The sequence below is a fragment of the Dysidea avara genome, chromosome 3 (genome assembly GCF_963678975.1).
Source record: "Dysidea avara chromosome 3, odDysAvar1.4, whole genome shotgun sequence".
Taxonomy (NCBI): Eukaryota; Metazoa; Porifera; class Demospongiae; order Dictyoceratida; family Dysideidae; genus Dysidea; species Dysidea avara.
Window position 1 is genome coordinate 30,285,744 of NC_089274.1, and position 24,507 is coordinate 30,310,250.

A 24,507-nucleotide genomic window follows, 5' to 3' on the forward strand; every position below is an offset into this window, starting at 1 on the left:
ACATTTAGTAGTTCTGTGAAGCTCTTTAAACTTATATGGGCAAGAACAAGTGAGTATGAGGCTTTAAAAAATATCCCATACAGTACTATTTAATATAGACCATATAGATGGGTTGGCAAACATGTTTACAATATAAAACATGCTTGTTCCAGTACAAAACTATTGGGAATGAACACATAATTACCTTTTTGATATACTATTTGGCAGGGGCTCAAGTGAATGCAATCTGACTATAACAGCTAATAAGTAATCTACAAGTATTTGTCTGTTAGAAGTTTAAGTATATGTCAAGAATTATGTAGCTGCATAAATGTTAGTACCACTCCTTAAGTATCTTAGCTGCCTCTGAAATAAGAGACCCTGGATATAAAGGCTTGTCTGCACACCATTATCCAATGAAACATATACAGTGTAGTACCGCTCAAACATACAGTAGCAGCATCTCGTGAGAGTGTGAGTGATTAAAAAACTTGCTAATTAAAGGGTGTGGCACCTGTTTCGCTTGCAAATATTCATCCTGAACAGAGACGACGTTGCGTTTGAGCAGTACTGTATACCTTTTCATAGTCGTACTATATGTATGTATGTGTGTGTGTAGATGTGCATAATGTACTCTGATGTACTGTATATATATACAAATGAGACTTATATCAAGGCCAATTATTATATATTCCAAAACAGAATATTATCCATTCCACGAGGCAAATGTATCCCTAGATACATCACTCAGTGTTAATGGCAGAATATTTCTTCTTCCAAGTGATTATTCTGGACGTGTGGTATGTTTTTAATAGGATATTATATATAAATACGTACAGTAATATACTTATGAAGTATTTAGTTTAATTCCTTGTTATTTAGCAAATATTGAAAGAACAAGATAATTTGAGTATACCATTTCCATTTGATAAAGAAAACTCTAAAGATATTGCATGTCATTTGATGCTGCACAGCTATGAGCTCCTAAGGAATATTTCATTTGTAAGTACATGATACAGTGTGACTGTTATTATTACAAGTAGAAGGAAGGGATTAGATGTCCACTAGTATATCTGCAGGTATAGGCAACCTCCCTTGTTTCACAGCTTTTTAGCTGTTCCCTGCTTTTTTGTTCTTTGATCCCTAATCCAGCTTTAAATTCCTAATTTTTCCTTCTACTTGTTTGTTGACTTTTTTGATAACACAATTATGACTACTGAATCCACGTGTACCACATTAAAAGAAAGAATGGCACCAGGCATTCTATAAAATAATTTTGCATCTGAATGTGTGCCCCATTAATCAATTATGCACTGAAAAGTGAAGTGGCCATTAGCTATGTTCCGCTCATTACACAGCGTTACAAACGAAGAACAGTACAAGAAACTTCTCTGCAATGAATCCAGTCGCTATGGAAAATGCAGGCGAAAAGCATGACACAGCCAGAGGGAAGCTGTATCGCGCTTATCGTAAATTGAAACCTTGCATTGTCAGCGAAAAGAACTGGAACACAAAGGAGGACAAAGGTAAGTCCATGATACGTGCATTGTACGTACTGCAGTTGGCGAAAAGGCACGTCTCGGGACGAAGTGATGTCGACCATTGAAAAAATCAAGCCCAGGGCCTTATCAACTATATTTGGCTGAAGGCATCAGTTAGTTAGAATAAAATTCTGTTAAATAGAAAAAATTTTAAAAGTCCGTAGAAACTTGTTGGAAGGGTTTGGGGTCATTCTGAAGGCATTTTTGGGCTTGGCTATGTCTAACCAATACTGCCAAGCTGTTATGAAGGAAATTTGAGGCTGGTTTTAGGGTGATATTTTTGGGCAAGAATACAGTACAGTATTATTAGCAAATGATTACAGCTTGTTATCAAACTCGATCCTTTGCAAAGATTAATGGTTTACAATAAACCATACCGAGGCAGCCCATAAAGTGTATATTAGTCATGGACCAAATTGCAGTACTCAACCCAAAGGCGGATTCAGAAATTTTGGTGACAGGTTTCCAAATTTGCATGCACAGGGGGGTCTGGGGACATGCTCGCCCACAGGATTTTTGAAAATTATGCATGCTGGGTGTTCTGAGATGAATCTGGTAACAATTTTCACTAAAACAAAAATTGATTGCTTATTGCTTTTGCTGGCACAGTATTGGGTGCATTCTAAAGAGTTAAGAGGTGGAGCCACATCAAGTTAGAAATACATATAACGGACATGGATGTCATTCTGGAGCACGCCTCAAGAAAAGTGTAAGTCCTTGAAGGTAATCCTAAGGCTGCAGCACATGTTGCTGTCAGACCTTCAGTGCTGGTCACTGTAAAGCGTTAATAATAAAATGCAAAACCCTATTTATTTATTTATTATTGATTTACCACAAGGGAAGGAACAGCTAGTACAAAAGGCACGAGGCACTGTCCAATTACAAAATTCAACAACTCAAAACAAAAGCATGACACAGTACAAACAACCAAATCAAACACTTAAATACTAAAGTCTAAAATCAAACACTTAAAAATTACAACAAAAATGTTTATAAGCAGCATGACGAAATGCAGAACAATGGTTAATTCCCAGTGTGTTGAGGGGAACTTGGTTCCAACAAAAGAAACACCACAAAAAAAAAAAAAAAAACGTGGAGGGATAAGAGTAAGCCAATGGCTATGTGTTGATATATTGTTGTCAGTGTTGGGGCAGTTACTGTATAAAAGTAACTAGTTACATATTACATATTACTGGCAACAAAACTATTTAGTTACAGTTACTGTACACATTACCCAAAAAATAAAGTACTGTAACTATAATAATATTACATATTATATTACTTTGTGTCCACAGCCTTAAGCTGTCACATGTGAAACTACCACCTTATCACATGACATGATTGCGCAATGTGCAAATCTTGGTTATAAGTAAGAAGCTGGTGAATAAGCTTCATTCAGTAGGCTTCATTACTTCGTTGTAGCAAGGCATTACTCAGTGGATTACTAACGAGAGGAGACACTGTCAGGGGGGGCAAGAAGTTTTAGTGCACAACAGTATTTATTCCACTAAGAGGATAAGAATGGAATTCTAGTACACAAGTTATATTCATTTACATAACTTTATTCAACATATAGCTGGATGAATGATGGACATGCAGTTTTTAAGACTGTAGTTGGAATTTTTTTTTTTTAATTAGACCTGCTAGGTTTGAATTTGAGAGCATTTTTGAGCACTTAGCTAACAAAGTGTATACTTTTGCAATGCATACTGCTTTTGCAATGCATACAAAGATTGGTTAGTCTATCTGAGATAAACTTGTTTGATGGTAAAGTTTATACTAAATCAAAATAAGGAGTAGCTAGTTTTGTTATGATTTGTAAAAATTGTTAATTGATGACATTAGAATTGCAACTGTTCTATTAGAGTATTGACTGCTCTATTAGAATATCTCGATCTTTTGCACAAAAATTCAAATTTATTTACCTCACTTTCTTTACAGTGTACAGTTTAGCTATAACTGTAAAGTACAGTTATAACTGTTGTCTTCTATTTGCCCATTGGCTTTCTGTACTTCTGAATACAGTGTGAATGCATGATTGTAGTTTCTGGTATCAATGTATATAGTACTGTAGGTCCAAGGGGGGCAAGAGAAGGGCCGGGGGGGACAGCACCCCCTGGCTCCCCCTCAGATCCGTCTATGAATGAGATTAGTAACTTCGTTAATTGTAGTAATAATATAATGTAATATTAGACTCGTTACAGTAACTATATTACTTAAGTAACGCATTACATATGTAAGTAAAGTAACTTGAGTTATATTACCTGTTTTTATAGCGTATTTCGTTATATTACTTAGTTACCACAAAAGTAATACATGTAATTATTATGTAACGCATTACATAAGTAACGCGTTACCCCCAACACTGATTGTTGTACGTACAATAGTTCAGAAGCGGAATGGAACCAGTATGATGAATGTCCTGAAGGATACAAACTGACAAATAGTTACACTGAATACACTTTACCAGTTTCTGTAAACCTCAAAAACACCCCCTCCCCGAAACCATTAAGTGTAGAAATCTGAAAGTTATGAATTTTAGACTCTGTATGCAATCTGGCCACTGAACCATAATGTTCAAAATTTACATTGTGGTTACTTGAATTGATATGTACATACACAACTAAGTCATAGAACAACAAAGTGAGCATCTATCCAGAAGTGTGTATAGACGATGCAGTCACCTTCTTGTGTATGTACATACAGCTGTACATGCAATAGCACATAATGTACAATACTTGAATTTATCATACGTAACATGTTGATCTAAGCCCCTTTATGTAATCTTCACAAGTAAACTCTGCTTCCTAGATGTATAGTGACACACAGACCATGTTTAGAATTATATTCTATATGCTGTAACAGGCTTTGCTATTAATAGTATGCAATGTTTACAGTAGTAGCTTAACTTTCTGTAATGTTTATCTGTGATTAACTGTGTTTATTGCCTGTTATGTACTTTGAATACAGCTAGTAGTATTGGTACAGTAATTGGTGTTCTCCCATATGCAGAGAGAAGTAATCTACAGCACCTGTGGAAAGCATAAGTTTAGCAGGATCACTTCAAACATTGATCTAATTGTACGAAAATTTAATGAAGTAAGTGCTGCAAAACTAAACCTACAGTAGTATACTAAACTTGTTGGTGTTTTTGTAGATACAATTTTGGGTCATAAGTGAAGTGTGTGGATCACCAGATGTCACTGTACGAGCTAGAATTCTGTCAAAATTTATCAAAATTGCAGCATAGTAAGCTATATTTACAATGTGTACTGTAAGTACGTATATGATGCATTCTCGTGCTCAGAAAGTATACCTGTACTTTAACCTTTTGGCCCTGAATGCCACTATAGTGACTTTGTTCTTAAAAACAAAAACTTATTTTACACAAAATACATGTTTTGACATACAAAACTTGGGTTTCTGTTACTCCATGTAGGGATCACTTATTCCTCTGTGGTTTGCATTAAATTTCTCACAAAGGATAGATCTGCAACATCATATAACTTTTACTAACCTCTTTATTCCGTCTCTCCTTTGTGACAGGTAGTATCATAATCATTGTTGTCTTAGAAATAACCAAAAATTCTTTAAAATGCAGATTCTCTTGATTGTTCTGCTACAATGATCAGATAAAGCTTAGGATAATATCCGTTAACCACAGAGTAGCGTGGTCCAAACCGTATATTCATTCGTTTACAAGTTATATGTGTTTGAATGCATGCGTGTAACAAGAGCCACTATAGTGGTGTTCGAGTTTAATATTGGAACACTTTTAAAAAATAAACTTTGGGGGCAAAAGCACAAATTTTTGTGCAAGGGTGAAACCAGATCACCAACACTATCCTGGATTACCCACTGACCTGGATAGCAATCCAGGTCAGTAGTTGAAGCATGAAGCATGTGCTTTTAAGGTTGAAGCATGTGCTAAGATTTCATTTCGGGCACTAATAATTGGTTCTATGCAAGAGCAAAAGTTAAATGTGTAGATTAGGGCTATAACCAAAATAGTAAGCTTTATTTGTTCAAAAGTGAATGTAGATGACTTATATGTAGCACTTTTCTTGCTGTATTAATGCTTCTCCAATGAGTGATCATTTAAATGTGGGTCATTCCACATCAAATCACCGAGAAATTGTGGGGTCACCTCTTGGATTTCGGTGAAACTTGGTGTGTTTGTAGTACCTATGGTGCTCATCACTCATACCAATTTTTTAGCCTCATACACTACATAGTTTCTGATTTATGACCACAAATATTTTGAATATTTCATGAAAAATGGTCCGTCTTGAGTTACAAAATCAACCGTATCTCACCACTGTGTTAATATTTTAAAATAAAATTTTTAGCAATCAAAGACTGTTAATTAATCTTTCAAGTAATCCATAAATTATGGGATATCAATTTAGTTAAGGTTCAAAAAGGCTCCATTAAAAACTTTATTCCTTAATATTTCAAAAAGTGCTGCTTCAAATTCTTTGAATTTTTTAGTAAATAATAATTACGTTATGGTCTATTGTTGGTAAAATTTTTGTGGTGGGGCCACAATGGGTTCAAGAGATATAATTAAATATGTTATGGTATGTAGTGGAATTTTGTAGTCTATTATTGCTATATGGGAGTGTACACCTCTAATAACCACTCCTAATAAGGCCATGCCAACTTTGTCTTACACAATGAAGGTGTCCAAGTACAGTGCAACCCTGTATTAGTGACCATGTGTATTGAAAGACCACCTTTGTGCTGCAATTTATTTAGTTGTATAGTTTTCAAATGCAGCCAGCTTATATAGCTTGCAAAGGCAGTACAATGACCAGCTAATGACACCACGTCATTTGTTCAATTGAGCATGTAGCAACATATCTGCTGCTTATTTTGGGTATTGTAACAATGAAGATTAAAATGTTGAGACAATAGGGACGTTGCTTTGATCTCTCACGTACAATCCATGGTATGAGAAAACTGCACTCTTTTATGCCTATCTCAGATAGCAGAGTGGAATAAAATTTTACTCGTAATCTGATGTTTTTAGGAAGAGAGAGTTGCTCTAGCAAAGAATGAAGCTTCATCAGAATCGATTGCTGGATTTGTCACTTGTTTACATGAAGAGAATCGGTGGATAGCTTGTGTGCTTGAAGTTTGCAGTGACACTAAGGAAGTGAAGCTGACATTTCTGTATCCACACGGTCCATCAAACTCGTTCAAGTACCCAGAGCCCCAGAATATCCACACTACACCAATGGATGACATTCTAATTCTTGTAGACCCAAGGACAAGAAGTGGTTGTGTGTACTCTGACAAAAAAGAAATGACTTTTGCTACCAAACAGCATCACACTGTATCACCACAGTAACAAACTTGTATTACCGGCATGCCTTTGTCACAACCTGTTTATATGCATACATTTAACTTGCAGTTAAATCAAAGAGTCTTGTGTGTCTGCAAACCTAGAATGGGCTTCAAGGTGTGCAATACTACATGGGATATCTACAGCTGTACTATAATACCACAAACACCTCTAGCTACCTATCTCATAATCCCATAGAGACCCCATGCTGAAACTTTACAACTAATAGGTGAATGTCTGACAAGAACTTTTTTTTGTATTATGAACTCTTGTTGACAAGTATCCACAAAAAATTCTAATCAGCACTTTTTGGTAGAGCAAAAGTCAAAGATTAGGAGACATGGTTAATTATCAACTTCATCAAATTAAGCTGTTAAAAATACCAAACGAAAGCTTTTTCTTTAAGCTTTAAAGTGGTGCAATTCATTTTAAAAACACCCAAGTTATGATGCTTTGAATGATCACAAGTACAGCAAAAATAGAACACTTAATTAATAAGCCATTTCTGGGAAGCCATACAAGCAATGGTTGAAGGGACACATGACCACTTGGGCTACCCACACACCAATTTAGTCCAATTCTGAGGGGGTCATGGGGTGAACTGATATGGAATTACCCATACAGTAAATCCAACTAAATAAATTGTTGCACAAAGGTGGTCTTTCAATACACATGGTCACTAATACAGGGTTGCACTGTACTTGGACACCTTCATTGTGTAAGACAAAGTTGGCATGGCCTTATTAGGAGTGGTTATTAGAGGCATACACTCCCGTATAACAACAAAATTCCACTACATACCATAGCATATTTAATTATATCTCTTGAACCCATTGTGGTCCCACTACAAAAAATTTACCAACAATAGACCATAACGTAATTATTATTTACTAAAAATTCAAAGAATTTGAAGCAGCACTTTTTGAAATATTAAGGATTAAAGTTTTTAATGGAGTCTTTTTGAACCTTGATTAAATTGATATCCCATAATTTATAGATTACTTCAAAGATTAATTAACAGTCTTTAATTGCTGAAAATTTTATCGTAAAATATTAACACAGTGGTGAGCTACGGTTGAGTTTGTAACTCAAGACGGACCAATTTTTCATGAAATATTCAAAATATTTGTGGTCATAAATCAGAAACTATGTGGTGTATGATGCTAAAAATTGGTATGGGTGATAAGCACTATAGGTACTACAAACACACCAAGTTTCGTAAAAATCCAAGAGGGGACCTACAATTTCTTGGTGATTTGACATGGAATGACCCATGTAGTAATAATTGTATACTGATTATATAAAAATGGTTATCTGCTCTGTACTTTTGAGGTGTATGCTGTTCAAATGCTGAATACTCAGTCTCTAATAGAACAGTTACGTATGTAGCTTCTGCCACACTCTAATTCCTTTTATTTCATCTTCAAAATATACTTGCTAGCAATTATCTGTTTCTGAGGATTACACTTCAAAAAGCATAGATAAATAGTGATACAGAGTGTTGACTATATAAACAAGTGTAGGCAAGACTTAAAAATGATTGGAAAATAGTTGTATCATAGATACATGTATCTGCATGCATGTGGACTACTCACGTGATTACTTGTAGTACCTTCATTCCTCAGAAGGCTCTAAACTCAAGTATGAAGAAGCAGCAGCAGTAAGGAAAACAAATAAAACCATCAGTAGACTCAAGTAATAGCCCGGGCCTCTATTTGAGATCAGGCATTTTTTTCCAAGGGTTCTGGAATAATTAAGACACGCGTTTAATCGAATGCGGCTTTTATTCAGGGAAATACGGTATGTACATTTGGTTTTGTACATGTATGCTTGTGTTGCGATTACATTTCCATTCTAGAAAGACATCAACATATGGGTCATTCCATACCAAATCAACATGAAATTGACATATGACCTCTTTGGATTTCTTTGTAATTTGCTACACATAAAGGGTCTATTGAGAAACTAAGTCACACCAAATTTCAACCCATTCTACTAATTACCTTTGGAGATATGACCACTTAAAAGTTGATTGAAAAGCTTCTTGCAACACACAAGCTAACACAAAATTCCCCATAACTTGTGAATGATGCAACGTATAAAGTTGTGGTTTGTTTTATCAAATCCAGCATTAATTGCTCTTTCTGATGATATATAGGTTTTTATGATTGCATAAAGTACAGGGTCAAACCACAAAAAAGTGATATTTTTTTTGATCTCAATTTTCAAAGAAACGGTAGTTTTAATTAGCTTCATTCTGTGTACAAGTTGTGTATATGCACACCTATCATAGGTAAAAGTTTCAAGCTGGGACTGCAATTATAGTAGTAATGATGAGACCAAAATGGTTTTATAACGTGAACTGGTTGAGATCCATGTACTATTTCTTTTTTCCTGTCTGCATAGTGTTCTGTCTTAATTGTTCAACCTTAAAGCTACATGATTAGTCTAATCTTCCAAAACAATAATTTGTAATTTCAGCCTAAGTAGTTGTATTTACTCTATACAAATCACCAAAATTTTTACTTGTTGACTTGTTGTATTGTCTACAAATCTCTTGGAAGTTCTTTACAGTTAAAGAACTTCAATGGAAATCTAAAGGCTCTGTTAGACACCACTGTTACCATCTTTTACCATTGGATACATTGTCAGTTGCATATATAAACACAGAATAGTGTGTACTATCTGCCAGTTTTCGTTTAGTAGTGTGAACATATGGCACAAAAGCACTGGATAAATAGTTGTTGCAATCCTTTTAACAACCCAAGGCACAAGAAGACAAGTTTAAGGCCAGTTTTACCTTGGATGTGTGAGAAGATTGCTACTCTCACCCTTGATCAGAAGATATGTGATGGCTGTAGAAAGAAACTTTCAGAAATGGAGACAGTACAAGAAGAATCAAGTGATGAAGACACTTATGATTATCAGGATCTGGAGAGTGTTAACAAAGGTTTATCTATCATTGGAGAATCACCAGTCATAAAAAGTAGGCTACAAAGTACACGCTACCCTAAGGAAAAGCTAACTAAGATAAAAAGTGCTTTTGTGAAGTCCATGCATATGTCTGAGGATACTGATGATGAAAGTGATATGATCAAGCAGTTAAAAGTAAAGTTCCATGAAACCCAAGAGAAGAGTGTTAAGGTACAAATTTTAACAGTTCTTCCTATGAGTTGGAGCATCAAAAAGATTGAAAGTGAATTTAAGGCTTCCAATTACATGGTTCGAAAGGCTAAAGCCTTAGTTAAATCAGGAGGTATTTTGTCCACGCCAAACCCAAATCATGGTCATGGTTTGAGTAATGAGACAATTACAATGGTTCAAAACTACTATGAGTCTGATCATATTAGTCGAGTAATCCCTGGAAAGAAAGATTGTATTTCTGTTAAAGTTGATGACAGAAGAATTTTAGTTCAAAAGAGACTATTGTTAGGAAATCTGAAAGAAGTTTACCAACAATTCAAAGATCAATTTCCAGCTGAAAAGATAGGATTTTCTAGGTTTGCTGAACTTCGCCCAAAGCATTGTGTCTTGGCTGGAGTTAGTGGAACACATGCAGTATGTGTTTGCACTATCCACCAAAACACAAAATTGATGATGGTTGCTGGTAAACTGGCAGAGCTTACAGCTGGTAGGGAGTTGCATTTACAGCATTATTACCACTGTATTGCACTAGTCATATGTAATCCTCCACAGCCTGCTTGCTACTTAAGGATTTGTCAGTTTTGCCCAGGAATCTCACAGCTCAAAGATTACCTGAATGAAGTAATGGATGACAATTACATTGACAGTATCCAGTACAAACAATGGGTGTCTGTGGAGACAATTACTAAATCAACAATCAACAACTAGAGACAATCAACACTAGAGACAATTACTAAATCAGCAGATGATTTTGTAGATTCATTTTGTGATCAGATAAAACTTTTGATACCCCATTCATTCATTGCTAAGCAGCAATCTCTGTTTCAAACAAATGTTATGTCAAGCCTGCTTCCAGGACAGTTTATAGTAATTGGCGATTTCTCAGAGAATTATTCTTTTGTGTTACAAGATGCAGCCCAAGGATTCCATTGGAACAACTCACAGGCGACAATACATCCATTTGTTGCCTATTACAGAGAATCGGGAAAGCTAGAACATATCAGTTATGTTGTTATATCTGATTGCTTACATCATGACACAATTGCTGTGCATTTATTTCAAAGGAATCTTGTACAATTTTTTCAAGAAAAATTTCTAAGCGTAGATAAAATACTTTATTTTTCAGATGGATCTGCAGCTCAATACAAAAATCGCAAAAACTTTGTGAACCTTTGCCATCACAAGGAAGATTTTGGGATACAAGCTGAATGGCATTTCTATGCTACATCACACGGCAAGGGACCGTGTGATGGAATTGGTGGTACTGTAAAATGTCTCGCTGCTAAGGCGAGTCTGCAAAGAGCATATCATTCCCAAATTATGACTCCTCGTCAGCTATTTGACTGGGCAATTGAGAACATAGAAAGGATCCATTTTAAATACTGCACAATAGATGAGTACAGACGAGAAGAGATCATCCTAGAAGAAAGGCTAAAAATAAGTAGAACTATACCTGGTACACAGAAACTTCACTGCTTTATTCCTCTAAGCAGTGTTAAAATTTTAACAAAGATGTTTTCAAATTCAAGTGTTGCTAAAGAGGAAAGAGTTACTCGTTTAAATAAGACTGAAATTGCAATTGATGACATAAAAGGATTTGTCACAGCTGTGTACGAAGGTGAATGGTGGTTGGGTTGTGTTGTTCACATAAATCAAGATGACAAAATAGTTAGTATAAACAGTTTAATTCCTCATGGTCCATCACAATCATATAAGTATCCAGTAAAAGAAAGAATTATTACAGTGTCTACTGATGACGTCCTTACAATAGTTGATCCAAGAACCAGTTCTGGAAGAATTTACACTATTTCAAAAGAGGAAACTAAGACAGTATTACAGCAGTTAAAGTATAAGTTAAAAACTTCCAATTAATTGCGGTGTCTGTATAAGTTTGTAAATATATAAAGTAGCTAATTGACTTGATAAGAGATTTAGTTCACAAATGTATGTTCTGCTTATTGTCCCAACTTGGAACTTTTTCATGAGAAAGTTGTATATGTACACAGCTTGTGTACAAAGTATGAAGGTAATTAAAACTACCGTTTCTTTGAAAATTGACATCAAAGAAAAAAACACTTTTTTGTGGTTTGACCTTCTACTTTGTACAATTATAAAAAACTATATATCAGCAGAAAGAGAAATCAATATTGAATTTGATAAAGCAAACTGTGGCTTTACACATTGAACCATTCACAAGTTATGGGAATTTTTGTGTTAGCTTGTATGTTGCAAGAAGTTTTTCAATCAACTTTTAAGTGGTCATATCTCCAAAGGTAATTAGTAGAATGGGCCAAAATTTGGTGTGACTTAGTTTCTCAATAGACCCTTTATGTGTAGCAAATTACAAAGAAATCCGAAGAGGTCATGTCAATTTCATGTTGATTTGGTATGGAATGACCCATATGTGATGCAATGCACAGTCTGGGTCATACCTACAATTTGCCGGTTGACCTGGTTTCATGCCTTTTATGTACTGTTTTCATTGTTCAGATAGATTCAGCATCCTGCTGCTTGTAAACTACACATACATCTAATATTGTGAGGTACTCAAAGGAAACGTTTTCCACAGTACACTGTATAGAGGGAAACTTTGGCAAATAGCCAGCTAAATTTGGCAAAATAAACTTTGGTCAATTTGATCTCAAACTTTAGCTATGAAGATGCTAATCTCAGGCACTACAAGTAATTGGCAGGCTAAACTTTGACAAATTTGTAGCAAATCACCAAATTTTCAAAGTTTCCCTCTATATGGACAGTAAGTATGCAGCGTACGTGTACCTACTTGAAAATATTTCGCTTATTCGACTGGTAACCAGAGTAACGGCTAGAGCTACAGTAGATAAGTCATTTAGTCTATTATTTGTCTTATACTGTAGAACACGGAGAAGAAGAGTATTACAGTATTATCAAGTACTGCAGTGTGCCTTTCGTGTTATATTTATTTATCATGTACAAAATTGCTTGAAGGCGGGTGACTAAGTGAACATGTGTAAGTGACTAAGTGAGCATGCCAGGTGACTAAGTGATTTAGTAAACCTGTAAATGAGCCATACCATAGTCTAAACATATTTAGGAAACCCCTACACAGTGTTTGTTCTGCATTTCTCTTTCACCCCACACTCATGCTCTGGCTATAATGGTACGTACTTTAAACCATAATCTAAATAAGTTAGACACCGCGACCAACAGGAACTAAGTGATTTAGTAACCCCTCAGGCCCTTAGTAGCGCCCTCGCTGCACTCGGGATGCTACAGCCTTAGGCCATCGGGTTACTATATCACTTAGTTCCCTTGGTCTTGGTGTCTAACTATTATGTACTGTATTGCAAATGATAGTGGTGATGAAATGCTTTGTATAGAAATTTGACCATAAGTACTATTTAGCGTTTGTACACTAGTACTCAAACATTGTTCCTTGTTGACTCCATACCACTCTCAAGTACTCACACTGCACAGTACACCCCTGGTACACTGTGCATTGAAATGAGCAAATAGTTAACAAATACAGTACAAAGTTGCAGGGGTGTAGTCAGGAAATTTTAGAAGGGGGTTCAAATTTGGAAGTGGAATATCTGGGAATTTCCCAGCCCCTAGGGCATACACAAAGTCTGCCCTGAGGCAGTAACATTAGAATTAGCTGTGTGTGCATCTATATAGCTGAAACCTACACTGCTGTTTATGCAGCTTATCATGTCGTGAACACCATAATCCAACTGTATTATCAATGAAACAAGCTAATCTTTAATTCCGGATAACATACTGATTCCCAACTTTAATCTTCTAGCTGTATGTGCTGAAAATTTATTGCGATTTTTAATTTCAATTTCTTTGCCACTGAAAAGGGGGGGAGGGGTTTGCCCAAACCATTCAAATCCCCCTGCCTATGCCCCTGACTTAGTGCCTATCAAGGCAGACAACATGAACTTCTTTGTGAAATATTAAACCTGGGTGATCCCTACTATGCTAAGTACATACATGTATCACAGCCATACATGTATATTTGTTGTGTATGTAGCTGTAAGGACTTCAAAGATCTCAATTCATTTTTTGCCATTGTTTTTGGCATAATGAATGGAGCTGTTTACAGACTCAAAACCACATGGGAGGTACATTACATATTTTAATATATACGTATTCATCAAGTTTACTGCAGAAAGTTCCTACAAAACTAAGAAGAAAGTTTGAATCATTTGAAACATTAACAGTAAGAATTTGCAGTGTACCAGCATGTGTTAACTTACCATTACATGAATGGGGAGGAATAATAATGAGTGGATGCTTGAATATACCCTACAAAATGTTCAGTGTAACATTTACACAAATGATGTAACCATCTCAGCAAACAACCACTTATAATTTGCACACCTGAATTTTCTCAATATCACCTACAGTGTCGGTTATCTAAGTTTCAGTATATTATGGCGAGTAGTTTTGGAATTATACTGCTAGACAGTAGGAAGAGTAAAGAAATTATTTGTACAGCGGCTATACTGGAAATCAACTACAGGTGTGTAAATTCACAACTAGCCTTTTTTATTTTAAAAATTATTTAAATGGTGGGAAACTTAACTGTTGGCTGCTTGTACAGTGGATGGTCTGGAAGGATAAGCAACCATAACTTTGATTTGGATTGGTATACAGAGTTGGGATTTGGCCATGGCAAATTAATCAAGGTATAGTGTAGTCACTTTGCACTTACACATATGAAGGTATTTATATATACTGCCTTATGAACAAACACACATGATACGCATACCATTGGTGCTACTGAAATGAAACAAAGATATTTGAACTTGCCATGAGTAGGTGAATAAGATGGCATATAGGTTTAATCAATTTTGAAACTTGAGTACAATACAGTAGCTTGATTAAAACTTGTGCATTTTTTCTATGTAGCATGCAAGCATGTACTGCCGACCCTTTTACGCCACTCGCTTTGTGATTAATCACTGTAAAAGGTCTGGTCACAACGGCATACTAAACTTGTGTACACTGCCACCATAGTGGTATCAACAATCAAATCGCAGCATTATTAAATAACTGAATATTTCGTGTGTGATGAGTGAAACCATAGATACTATTGTCCAGAGGGTATCTATGGTAACTATGCATGGTCTTACTGGAAGAGGATAAATTACGCTGTTATAAACTGTATACAAAAGCTTGACTTACACAAGACTGAAACTTGAGTAGATGAATTTTGCTTACCTCACTGCCTTCTGACCTTGAAGCGACATTCAAAACCATAATTCTAGTGGTGTCAGCATCACCATAACAAAACCCACATGATTCACACGTTAATTAAATTCCAGTTACACAAGTCTAGTATGTGGTTGTGACCAGACCCTTTTACAGTGAGTGTCACCCAACTAATCAAAAAGCAAGCAGCGTAAAAGGGTCTGCAGCACTGGACTAGGCAGGTTTTTGCTGAGACTCTCACATTTGTATGAAGTACGTATGTACAGCTGTGTTTTATTGAAGATTCTGCTATACATATGTTTTGAAATCAGGTCACTACTGCCTGATAGCAAATCCAGACCCAGATTTGTGATCCGGATTAATTAAAACTGATGTGTGAGCCAAGAGATATATTTTGAGTACTCCACTAGATTAATTTAAGTAAACAGTTAGCTATACAATAATTAAACAGGTAAATTTTACAGGGTGTATAACTGACAATCAGTCAGTGGGTATGGTTCAAAGTAAGCCTACAGAGAGTAAAACATGTTTGCTATAAATGGGTGTGTCTTCGTACCTTAAACACAGCTTACTGATAAATTAGCATAGAGCTGGGAGATAATTAGATTTCTAAATCACTAATCATAAATAAGATAATGAATTTACTTATCAAGATAATAGTAAATCTACATAATCTATTTTAATTCAATCACAATCAGATGGAAAACTTGTGGGAGGTGTCAAACTAGTTGGGGAAGTGTCAAACTAGTTGGGGAAGTGATAAATTTTTTGACTTAGCAATAACTTTATGTCAACAAATATGTAAAACTGTGTTTATAAAATAATCCTGTGGTGCATTATCAAGATAATATCAAGATAAAATGGTTGTCACTTATTGAAGTTTTACCATTATCACACAGCCCTAGTTCCATGCCTACAGGCAATCATATATTCCAGATAAGTAGGAAAAACATGATAGTGTATTATTATAGTGATAGTCAGCCACAGAGAATCCATTTTGTACTACTACAAAGTGACACTCTTTGCACTGCCAGTGATAAGAAACAGGACACGAAGGAGTGTTCATGATGCGTACATTGTACGTAATGCAGTATGCACTTTTGTTGGACTAAAACAACGTCAAAAATCAAGCCCACTGCCTTAGTCGTTATTGAGTTACATTGGTCTGAAGGCATCAGTCAACAAGTCAATCAATTAGTCAGCTGAAAACCCCACTGAAATTATTATGCAAAATTCATACCAACCTATTGGAAGCATTTTGAGTTGCACTTTTGATTATACCTGACCAATACTGTCAAGGCACCGTGAAGGTTGGTTTCTGGTCAATTTTCTATGAGAAAGTATAGATCTCCATGATCCCTACTATCTATCATACTGTGTGCTATCTGAAGCTTACTGTATGATATGAGAAATTCAATAAAAATGTGCCTGCAGTGTACAAGTAACACTTGAAAGATTTCTTTGCTTCCTTTATTATTAGGATCCATCAAGAAACCACAGGGCTATCAGAATTTACCAAGGTACAGCTGTACTTGCTGTATGTACATGTATGTATGTATGTACATATATTTGTTGATGTATGTGTTGTAAGCATATATGTAATTATATCACTGTTCAACAGTGGCGGAATCTGGTAACAGATTCCACAGCTTGAAGATGAAAGAAAGAGATGTTTTTGCAGGCAGTTGAAAATTTTCAGAAATTTTTTTTTTACTGATACCCATTGTTTGATATATGGCTGGTATAAAGTTTTGAATATAAGGGAAATTAGTTGATGGACTTAGCTTCTTGTATTCCTTGTCGCAGAATTGGCCAGTTCAATTTGCTACACACTATATAGGAACCTTGAGATGATGTAAATGAAAAATCAGCAGTTAAAGGATGTATATACAGTACATGTATGCTGAACTGTAACAAATGATTTCACATAACCAGTCATCAGCATATATCCAAAGGTTTCTACTAGTATTTTTTTAAAATTGTTTATTTAAAAATGAATTAGGGATCTATGCAATAAAAAGAAACAAGAGATGAATGATGGTATTACTGCATAGCTCGGTGGGCAAGTCCCTACTTTGGCACTGAACATAATAATTGTTATAGCTAATGTGCCAAAGTAGAGACTTTCCCACCGAGCTATACCGTGATACCATCATTCATAATCATGTTTCACTACTTTTTATTGCATAGGTCTTTTAAAACACTAGTTTGTATAGTTTTTTTTTTGTTCTAGCACAGCTAGTTACAGTGTAACTTGTGACTGTTCTATTACAATATCTGTTGTATTAGAGTGACTGTTCTAGTATCTTGAGTCAGCCAAGGGGTGTGCAGCTAGCTAAGCCAATAAAGGGTGAGATCATCTTGTTTACTGTTAGAGGTGTGGTTTCCGCACTCTATCACTATTAGTCCACCTAGATCTTTATATGATGGGTGTGGTCGCAACCTATCACAAACGGGATCCCAATCGTGAAGTTGTAGATATCTAGCTAGTATACCTATTATGACTGAGGCGCTTCTGAAATCCAGCTCTGAAATAATTCTGTGGTGTCTAAATATGCTGCCAAAAGAAAGTGTTGATACGGAAAATTAACGCCTCATTATGGTTTTGATGCCTGAAGAAGACAACCAACCTGATTGGAAAAACAAAGCGCAGAGGGCCTACACTTGTTGGAACCCCAAAAGGCACATCCCACTGGTGAGTTTGTTGCTTTGTTTGGCCTCTAGCCTTGCAACTGTGGTCAGGTATGAGGCAGTGAGAATAAAATTTGAGTTTTAATGATTTTTTAAAATTCTATATCCGGCTACCTGTAAGTGTCTGTTATATTTAATGTGGACTAGTAATATTCCATAAAAGTGATTTTAGTTGTGTAAGATGTCTCTAGGATGATTTTAAAGGTGGAATTTTGGGCGGTGTATGAAGTTTTGCCTACTTAAACAGTACTACGGTACCATTTGATATCAGCAATTATAATGAACTGAGTGGCTATCCAAATGGCAAATGTATAGCCAAACAATGGCTAATAAGTATGCAAGTAAGCAAACAAGGTTAACATCACTATAAAAGTCCCCTTGTTTGATGAAACAAGGATCATGTGGCTTTGTATGTATAAAAAAGAATTTTTTTTTGTTCCTGTTGATTTACACACTGGTATGTTTTTGTTCCTGTTAATTAACACACTGGTGTGGCTTCTTGGCACACACACTACCAGGGGCAGTGGAGAAGGGGGGTAAGGGTGACAGGGGGGATGTAGTCCCTGTGGAAAAAATATGCCCTAAAATTATCTGTAGCCTGAAATTCGAGATACTCTAATAGAGCAGTCAAGATCGAGATACTCTAATAGAGCAATCACAATATTTTTAGAGGAGCAGTGTAGCATATAGTTATAGGAGGTATAGTCTAGTTGGTGGAGGGCAACTATTGCCAGCAGGTAGTGACCTTTTTTGGTCTTTTACTTATAACTAGGTCAAGGCATCACCAAGCTAGACTCCCCCCCCCCCCCCCAAATAAAGGTGTTTCCACTGCCTCTGCACACTACACTGTACCTTGTGATCTGATACTGGAAGAAACCTTTTCACATCATTTGTTGCAACTCTGCATGCAATATATGCACTTTTCATGCACAAGCCGTAAATAGCATAATATATATTTATGATATTCTATATAAACATACATGTATGTGCAAGTGTGCTGTGTTGTTGTAGGAAAGCTAGTGCCACCTGCAATTCCTTTTATGCCTCTTCTTTTGAAAGGTAATCAATGTACATCATGTGGTTTAAGTCTATAACATAAAGAAACTTGATTGCATGCATGCTAGCCTGTATGTCAAGACAGTTAGTTTGGAGTGCTTATTATTACTATTATTGAATTGTCAACAAAATGAAATAAATAAAGGTATATAAAGGATGTGTGTGTGTGTGTGTGTGTGTGTGTGTGTGTGTGTGTGTGGGGGGGGGGGGGGGGGGGTAAACATGGAATGAAGTGGTGTTCAATACATGTATTGGCAGCACAAATATACCAAGATATATGGGGCAGTATAGCTACGTAATTATAGGAACTTAATTGAATCTTGATAACTTTTATAAAAATTGAAATAAGTATCCTAATAGACTAGCCTAGTAGAACATTCACATAACAAAAAACTGTTTGTTGTGAATCATTGCATAGCTATTACTTATTTGCTTTCATCAAGTCATTCATTATTTGCTTGTTTTGCTTACTGTAGATGCTACTTTTATCTGTGAAGGAAATGAAACTCACATAGATGGTTTGGTTAATTTTGAAAAAATGGTAATGTTGATGTACTTTAAATAGCCTTTACTTCTAACCAACATTTAATCCCAAGTTTTAATGGAACAAATATTGCATTTGCTAAATGGACTAAGACACCCTATTATTAACATTCCATAAATTTTGTGGGGGGCATTTATTCTTGCTTATGGCCATTTTACGTGCAGTATATGTATAATTGTGTAAGAGAGTTGTGACCTTTAATTAAAGCTACTACCATAGGAGGCATGAAGCCCCCCCTCGCTCTGCTGAGGGGGGCTTAGCCCCTCCTCAGAATGATATCACACCAAAATTACCCTTCTTGGAGTGGGGCTGAAAACTGTGATAAAGATCGATGTACTCTAATAGAACACTCAAATACCTAATAGAGCACTCAAAACCTTCGTGTTCCTAAAAGTAGCTTTAAAAAAATGAAAAAAGTTGCCTACAGTGGGAATTGAACCAGGTACCTCTTACTTTAAGAGTTGGTGTCTTACCACTGTATCAACTATTTCCGGGGTGACTATGGGCTATTTTGTACTGCTTATAAATGCTATATGTTCATTAACCCTGTAGTCAACAGTTAAAAGCTTTGCCACAAAAGTTTTTAACTGGCAAATAGCCTGTTTTAAATATATAGTTTAAAATGTTGGTGTTTAAATGCTTTAAATTATACCTATAAATTATTTTTGGTGAGCTTTGAGACATTGTGAAAGCTAAAATGACTACAGCTTCTGGGGGGGGGGGGGGGGGGGGGAAGCACAGACCCCCTGCTGCCAGAAACCCTATACTCCGGCAGTCCCCGCTCATACCAACTACTTCCTCTGCCACTGGCTACTACTGTCAAATGAGCAAGGTTTTTTTTGTGATATTCATTCGCTAAAGTGAGTATGTTGCAATTATTTATAAAATGCATCGATAATATGTAGTGTATCGTGTCGTGCGGCCCAAGAAGCCGGCGCGCCACACCGTGAGTATATTTACAGAAAGAAAGTAAACGCGATTTTCACACCTTTGCAGCTCTGTGATTCCTTATCCGATAGAAACCAAAGTTGCTACAGAAGTGCCGGCTAGGTAGGGGAGTCCACATTCCAAATTTGAAGAAAATTGTTCTAGCCATTTCCGAGATACGAGCAGCAAAAGTTAAGGGTTTTTTTCTTCGTTTTTTTTCTCTTCTACTTCTTTTTGCACACTTTGCAAAATCTGCCATAAAACACGAATGCATGCTCTAATTTGGCTGAAATTTGGCACACTTAAAGGGCTCATTAAGGCGAATCTCAGTACCAAGTTTGGTAGGAATCTGATGAACATCCACAGAGTTATGACCGATTATTTGCGTAAAATAAGGTCGAAGGTCTGTCATGCCCACAGGGTAAACTGCTTGAAGGAATGAGCTGAAAATTGCTATGTATATGGAGTAACTATCGTAGGAGTGCCTTTTTGTGGTTTGAAAGGAATCCAGTTAAAGGCCATCGAGATATGACACAAAACCCAACCTGTGTCACAATTACGCGATCGATTTTTATATGAATAAAGAACTATTAGTTTTCACGCCTACCAGGCAAACCGCTTAGAGCAATGAGCTGAAAATCGGTGTGTAGCTGGAATAATTATCATAGAAAGTCCTTGCAGTAGTACAGAAGAATCGGATTACAAACCACTGAGTTATGATTCCAAAGCCAACTATGTGAGATCGAGATACTCTAATAGAACAGTCACCCTAATAGAGCATTCAGCTACGTTTATAACTTACTCCATTATAGAATTATATGACAGTGCAAGTTATTCTGTAGGGAGTTCAGCTACAAACAGTTAATCTTATAGACAATTCAGCTACAAGCAAGTCACCCTGTAGAGAGTTCAGCTACAAATATGTTGCTGTAGAGATTCAGAACGTTATAAGTCTCACTGAAGAGAATTCAGCTATAAACAAGTCACCTTGTAGAGAGTTCAGCTACAACAAGTCACTCTGTAGAGAATTCAGCTACAAACAAGTCACTGCGTAAAGGGTTCAGCTACAAAAACAGCTACCCAGTAGAGAATTCATCTAGATCAGCTACAAACAAGTTACTTTATGCAATGTTCAGCTACAAGTAAGTCACTCTGTAGAGAGTTCAGCTACAAACAAGTCACTCAGTACAAACAAGTCACCGTGTAGCTGGAGAGTTCAGCAACCAATCAAAAAAACCACTCTGTAAAGAATTCAGCTATACAAACATGTTATAACTCTATAGAGAGATCAGCTAGAAACAATTAGTCATCAAGTAGAGAGGTCAGCTACAAGACATCACCTTATAGAAAGTTTAGTTACAAAGAAACCACCATGTAGAGAGTTCAGCTGCAAACATATCACCCTGTGGAGAATGCAGCTATGAACAGATCACCCTGTAGAGGGTTCAGCTAGAAAAAGTCATCCTGTAGAGAGATCAGCTAGAAGGATCACCTTGTAGAGAGTTCAACTACAAACAAATCACCCTGCAGATAGTTCAGCTACAAACAAGTCACCCTATAGAGAGATCAGCTAGAAGAAGTTACCTTGTACAGAGCTCAGCTACAAAGAAACCATCATATAAAGAGTTCAGCTGCAAACAAATCACCCTGTAGAAAGTTCAGCTACGAACAGATCATCCTGTAGAGAGATCAGCTAGAAGAAATCACCTTGTAGAGAGAGCAGCTACAAAGAAACCATCCTGTAGAGAGTTCAATTACAAACAGATAACCCTATAGAGAGTTCAGCTAGAAATAAGTCACCGTGTAGAGAGATCAGCTAGAAACAAGTCATCCAGAGATCAGCTAGAAACAAGTCATCCAGAGATCAGCTAGAAACAAGTCATCCAGAGATCAGCTAGAAACAAGTCACCCTGTAGAGAGATCAGCTACAAAGAAACCATCCTATAGAGAGTTAAATTGCAAACGGAAAACCCTATAGAGACTAGAAACGAGTCACCGTGTAGAGAGATCAGCTAGAAACAAGTCATCCAGAGATCAGCTAGAAACAAGTCAACCTGTAGAGAGATCAGCTAGAAACAAGGCACCCTGTAGAGAGATCAGCTACAAAGAAACCATCCTGTAGAGAGTTCAATCGCAAACAGAAATCCCTATAGAGAGTTCAGCTAGAAACAAGTCACCATGTAGATAGATCAGCTAGAAATAAGTCATCCAGTGGTCAGCTAGAAACAAGACACCCTGTAGAGAGATCAGCTACAAAGAAACCATCCTGTAGAGAGTTCAATTACAAACAGATAACGCTATAGAGAGTTCAATTAGAAACAAGTCACCGTGTAGAGAGATCAGCTAGAAACAAGTCATCCAGCACAGTAAAAACAAACTAGTGAAGGTCACTACTAAATGTAGTAAACGTCACTACTAATGTCTGCCACAATACTCACTATTTTTGTGTAGTGACGTTCACTACTATGTAGTGAGGGTCACTACAAAAGAGTAGTGAAGGTCACTATAAAAGTAGTGAACGTCACTACACAAAAATAATGAGTATTGTGGCAGAAATTAGTAGTGAAATTCACTACAATTTTTTTACAGCGAGAGATCAGCTAGAAACAAGTCACCCTGTAGAGAGATCAGCTACAAACAAACCATCCTGTAGAGAATTCAGCTACAATCAAGTTACACTATAGAGAAATCAGCTAGAAACAAACCATCTTGTAGAGAGTTCAGTTGCAAACAAATCACCCTGTAGAGAATTCAGCCACCCTGTAGAGAGTTCAGCTTGAACAAGTCACCTTGTAGAGAGTTCAGCTACAAAGAAATCACAATGTAGAGAGTTCAGCTGCAAACAAATCACCCTGTAGAGAGTTCAGCTAGAAACAAATCATCCTGTAGAGAGTTCAGCTAGAAACAAATCGTCCTGAAAAGAGTTCAGCTAGAAACAATGAGAGTTTCAGCTACAGTTCAGTTATGTAAGAAGTCACTTTATTAACTACAGTATGTGACAATCATCTTTCAATATTTCATCAGACAAAACCTATACACACAATTACTTCCTTTCTTCCACAATTCCTTACAAGTTAAAAAGAAGCATCAAAGCCATATGGCCAGCTTTGTGGCTTGCAATGCAAAAAGAAGTGATATCTAAACCAAAACAGCCAAGCTGTAAAAAAAAGAGTGCGGCCCCCAAGGTGAAAAAAGATGTGAAATTCAAGGTGGCGGCCAAGAAATGGCTGTGATGGTAGGTTAATGACAAACATTTTAATTACGACAATTCAGGTGAATTTGGTGCCGAATCCTAGTGGAGGAGGCAACACAAATTCACCTGAATTGTTGTAATGAAAATTTTTTCCATTAACCTACCATCACAGCCATTTCTTGGCCGCTACCTTGGATTTCACATCTTTTTTCACCTTGGGGGCCGCACTTTTTTTTTTTACAGTTTGGCTGTTTTGGTTTAGATACACTGTAATTTAAACAATGCTTTAAAAAAATAAGTTTTACATTAAACATTATCATATGGCTGTAGATGTTTTGTAGTGCATCCAAAATCTTAAAGATACCTCTATAATACTTCACTTTAATTGTAGTAACATACTTGATACACTACTACATAGTTAGAGTCACACATGACAATACTGGCTACATGCCTATAAACAAATTCACACAAGTTCTAGTATGAAGATCCTATCATAATTTGAATAGGTATCTGTGAATTTGTGTGAACAGTTTCTGAAAGTTTCTCTGCAGAATTTAACTTTTATTGTACATGCATTATGGGTTGAAGGATAGTTTTGTGTGCATATTACCCTGTAAGTCAGAACCTGTAGTGTACATGTATATGTTACTGCATCACCCCTTTCAATTGATACAATTTGCTCCTGTGACACATTCAATTTTCATGATGACTTAGGCTCATCTCATACCCTGTTTCATCAAATGTGACTGTCTCTGAAAAAATACTAAAACAGCTGCCATGAAAAATCCCAGTATTGCTTGCCAGTGTTTGACACTATGATTACCAAAAGTTTTCACATGTTTACGTCATTTTCCAAAGCATCAAATGTACAAGTAGCCAACAGCTA

At 36.4% G+C, this 24,507-nt stretch overlaps 1 protein-coding gene across 9 annotated transcripts in view; it reads left to right on the top strand.

Moving 5' to 3' along the window:
• Positions 1-24,507, top strand: part of LOC136250672 (rap guanine nucleotide exchange factor 4-like) — a 73,068-nt gene that overhangs the window by 38,159 nt on the left and 10,402 nt on the right. For all 9 annotated transcript variants that reach the window (XR_010698635.1, XM_066042895.1, XM_066042896.1 and 6 more), the window contains 9 exons: positions 682-779; positions 862-981; positions 4,533-4,619; positions 4,678-4,769; positions 14,027-14,117; positions 14,165-14,215; positions 16,691-16,730; positions 18,913-18,960; positions 19,434-19,498. Coding sequence is in view for 8 of the 9 variants with exons in the window: in XM_066042895.1 (XP_065898967.1) it covers positions 682-779; positions 862-981; positions 4,533-4,619; positions 4,678-4,769; positions 14,027-14,117; positions 14,165-14,215; positions 16,691-16,730; positions 18,913-18,960; positions 19,434-19,498 (692 nt within the window). In the remaining variant the exon portion in view is untranslated. The remainder of the gene's footprint in view (positions 1-681; positions 780-861; positions 982-4,532; positions 4,620-4,677; positions 4,770-14,026; positions 14,118-14,164; positions 14,216-16,690; positions 16,731-18,912; positions 18,961-19,433; positions 19,499-24,507) is intronic.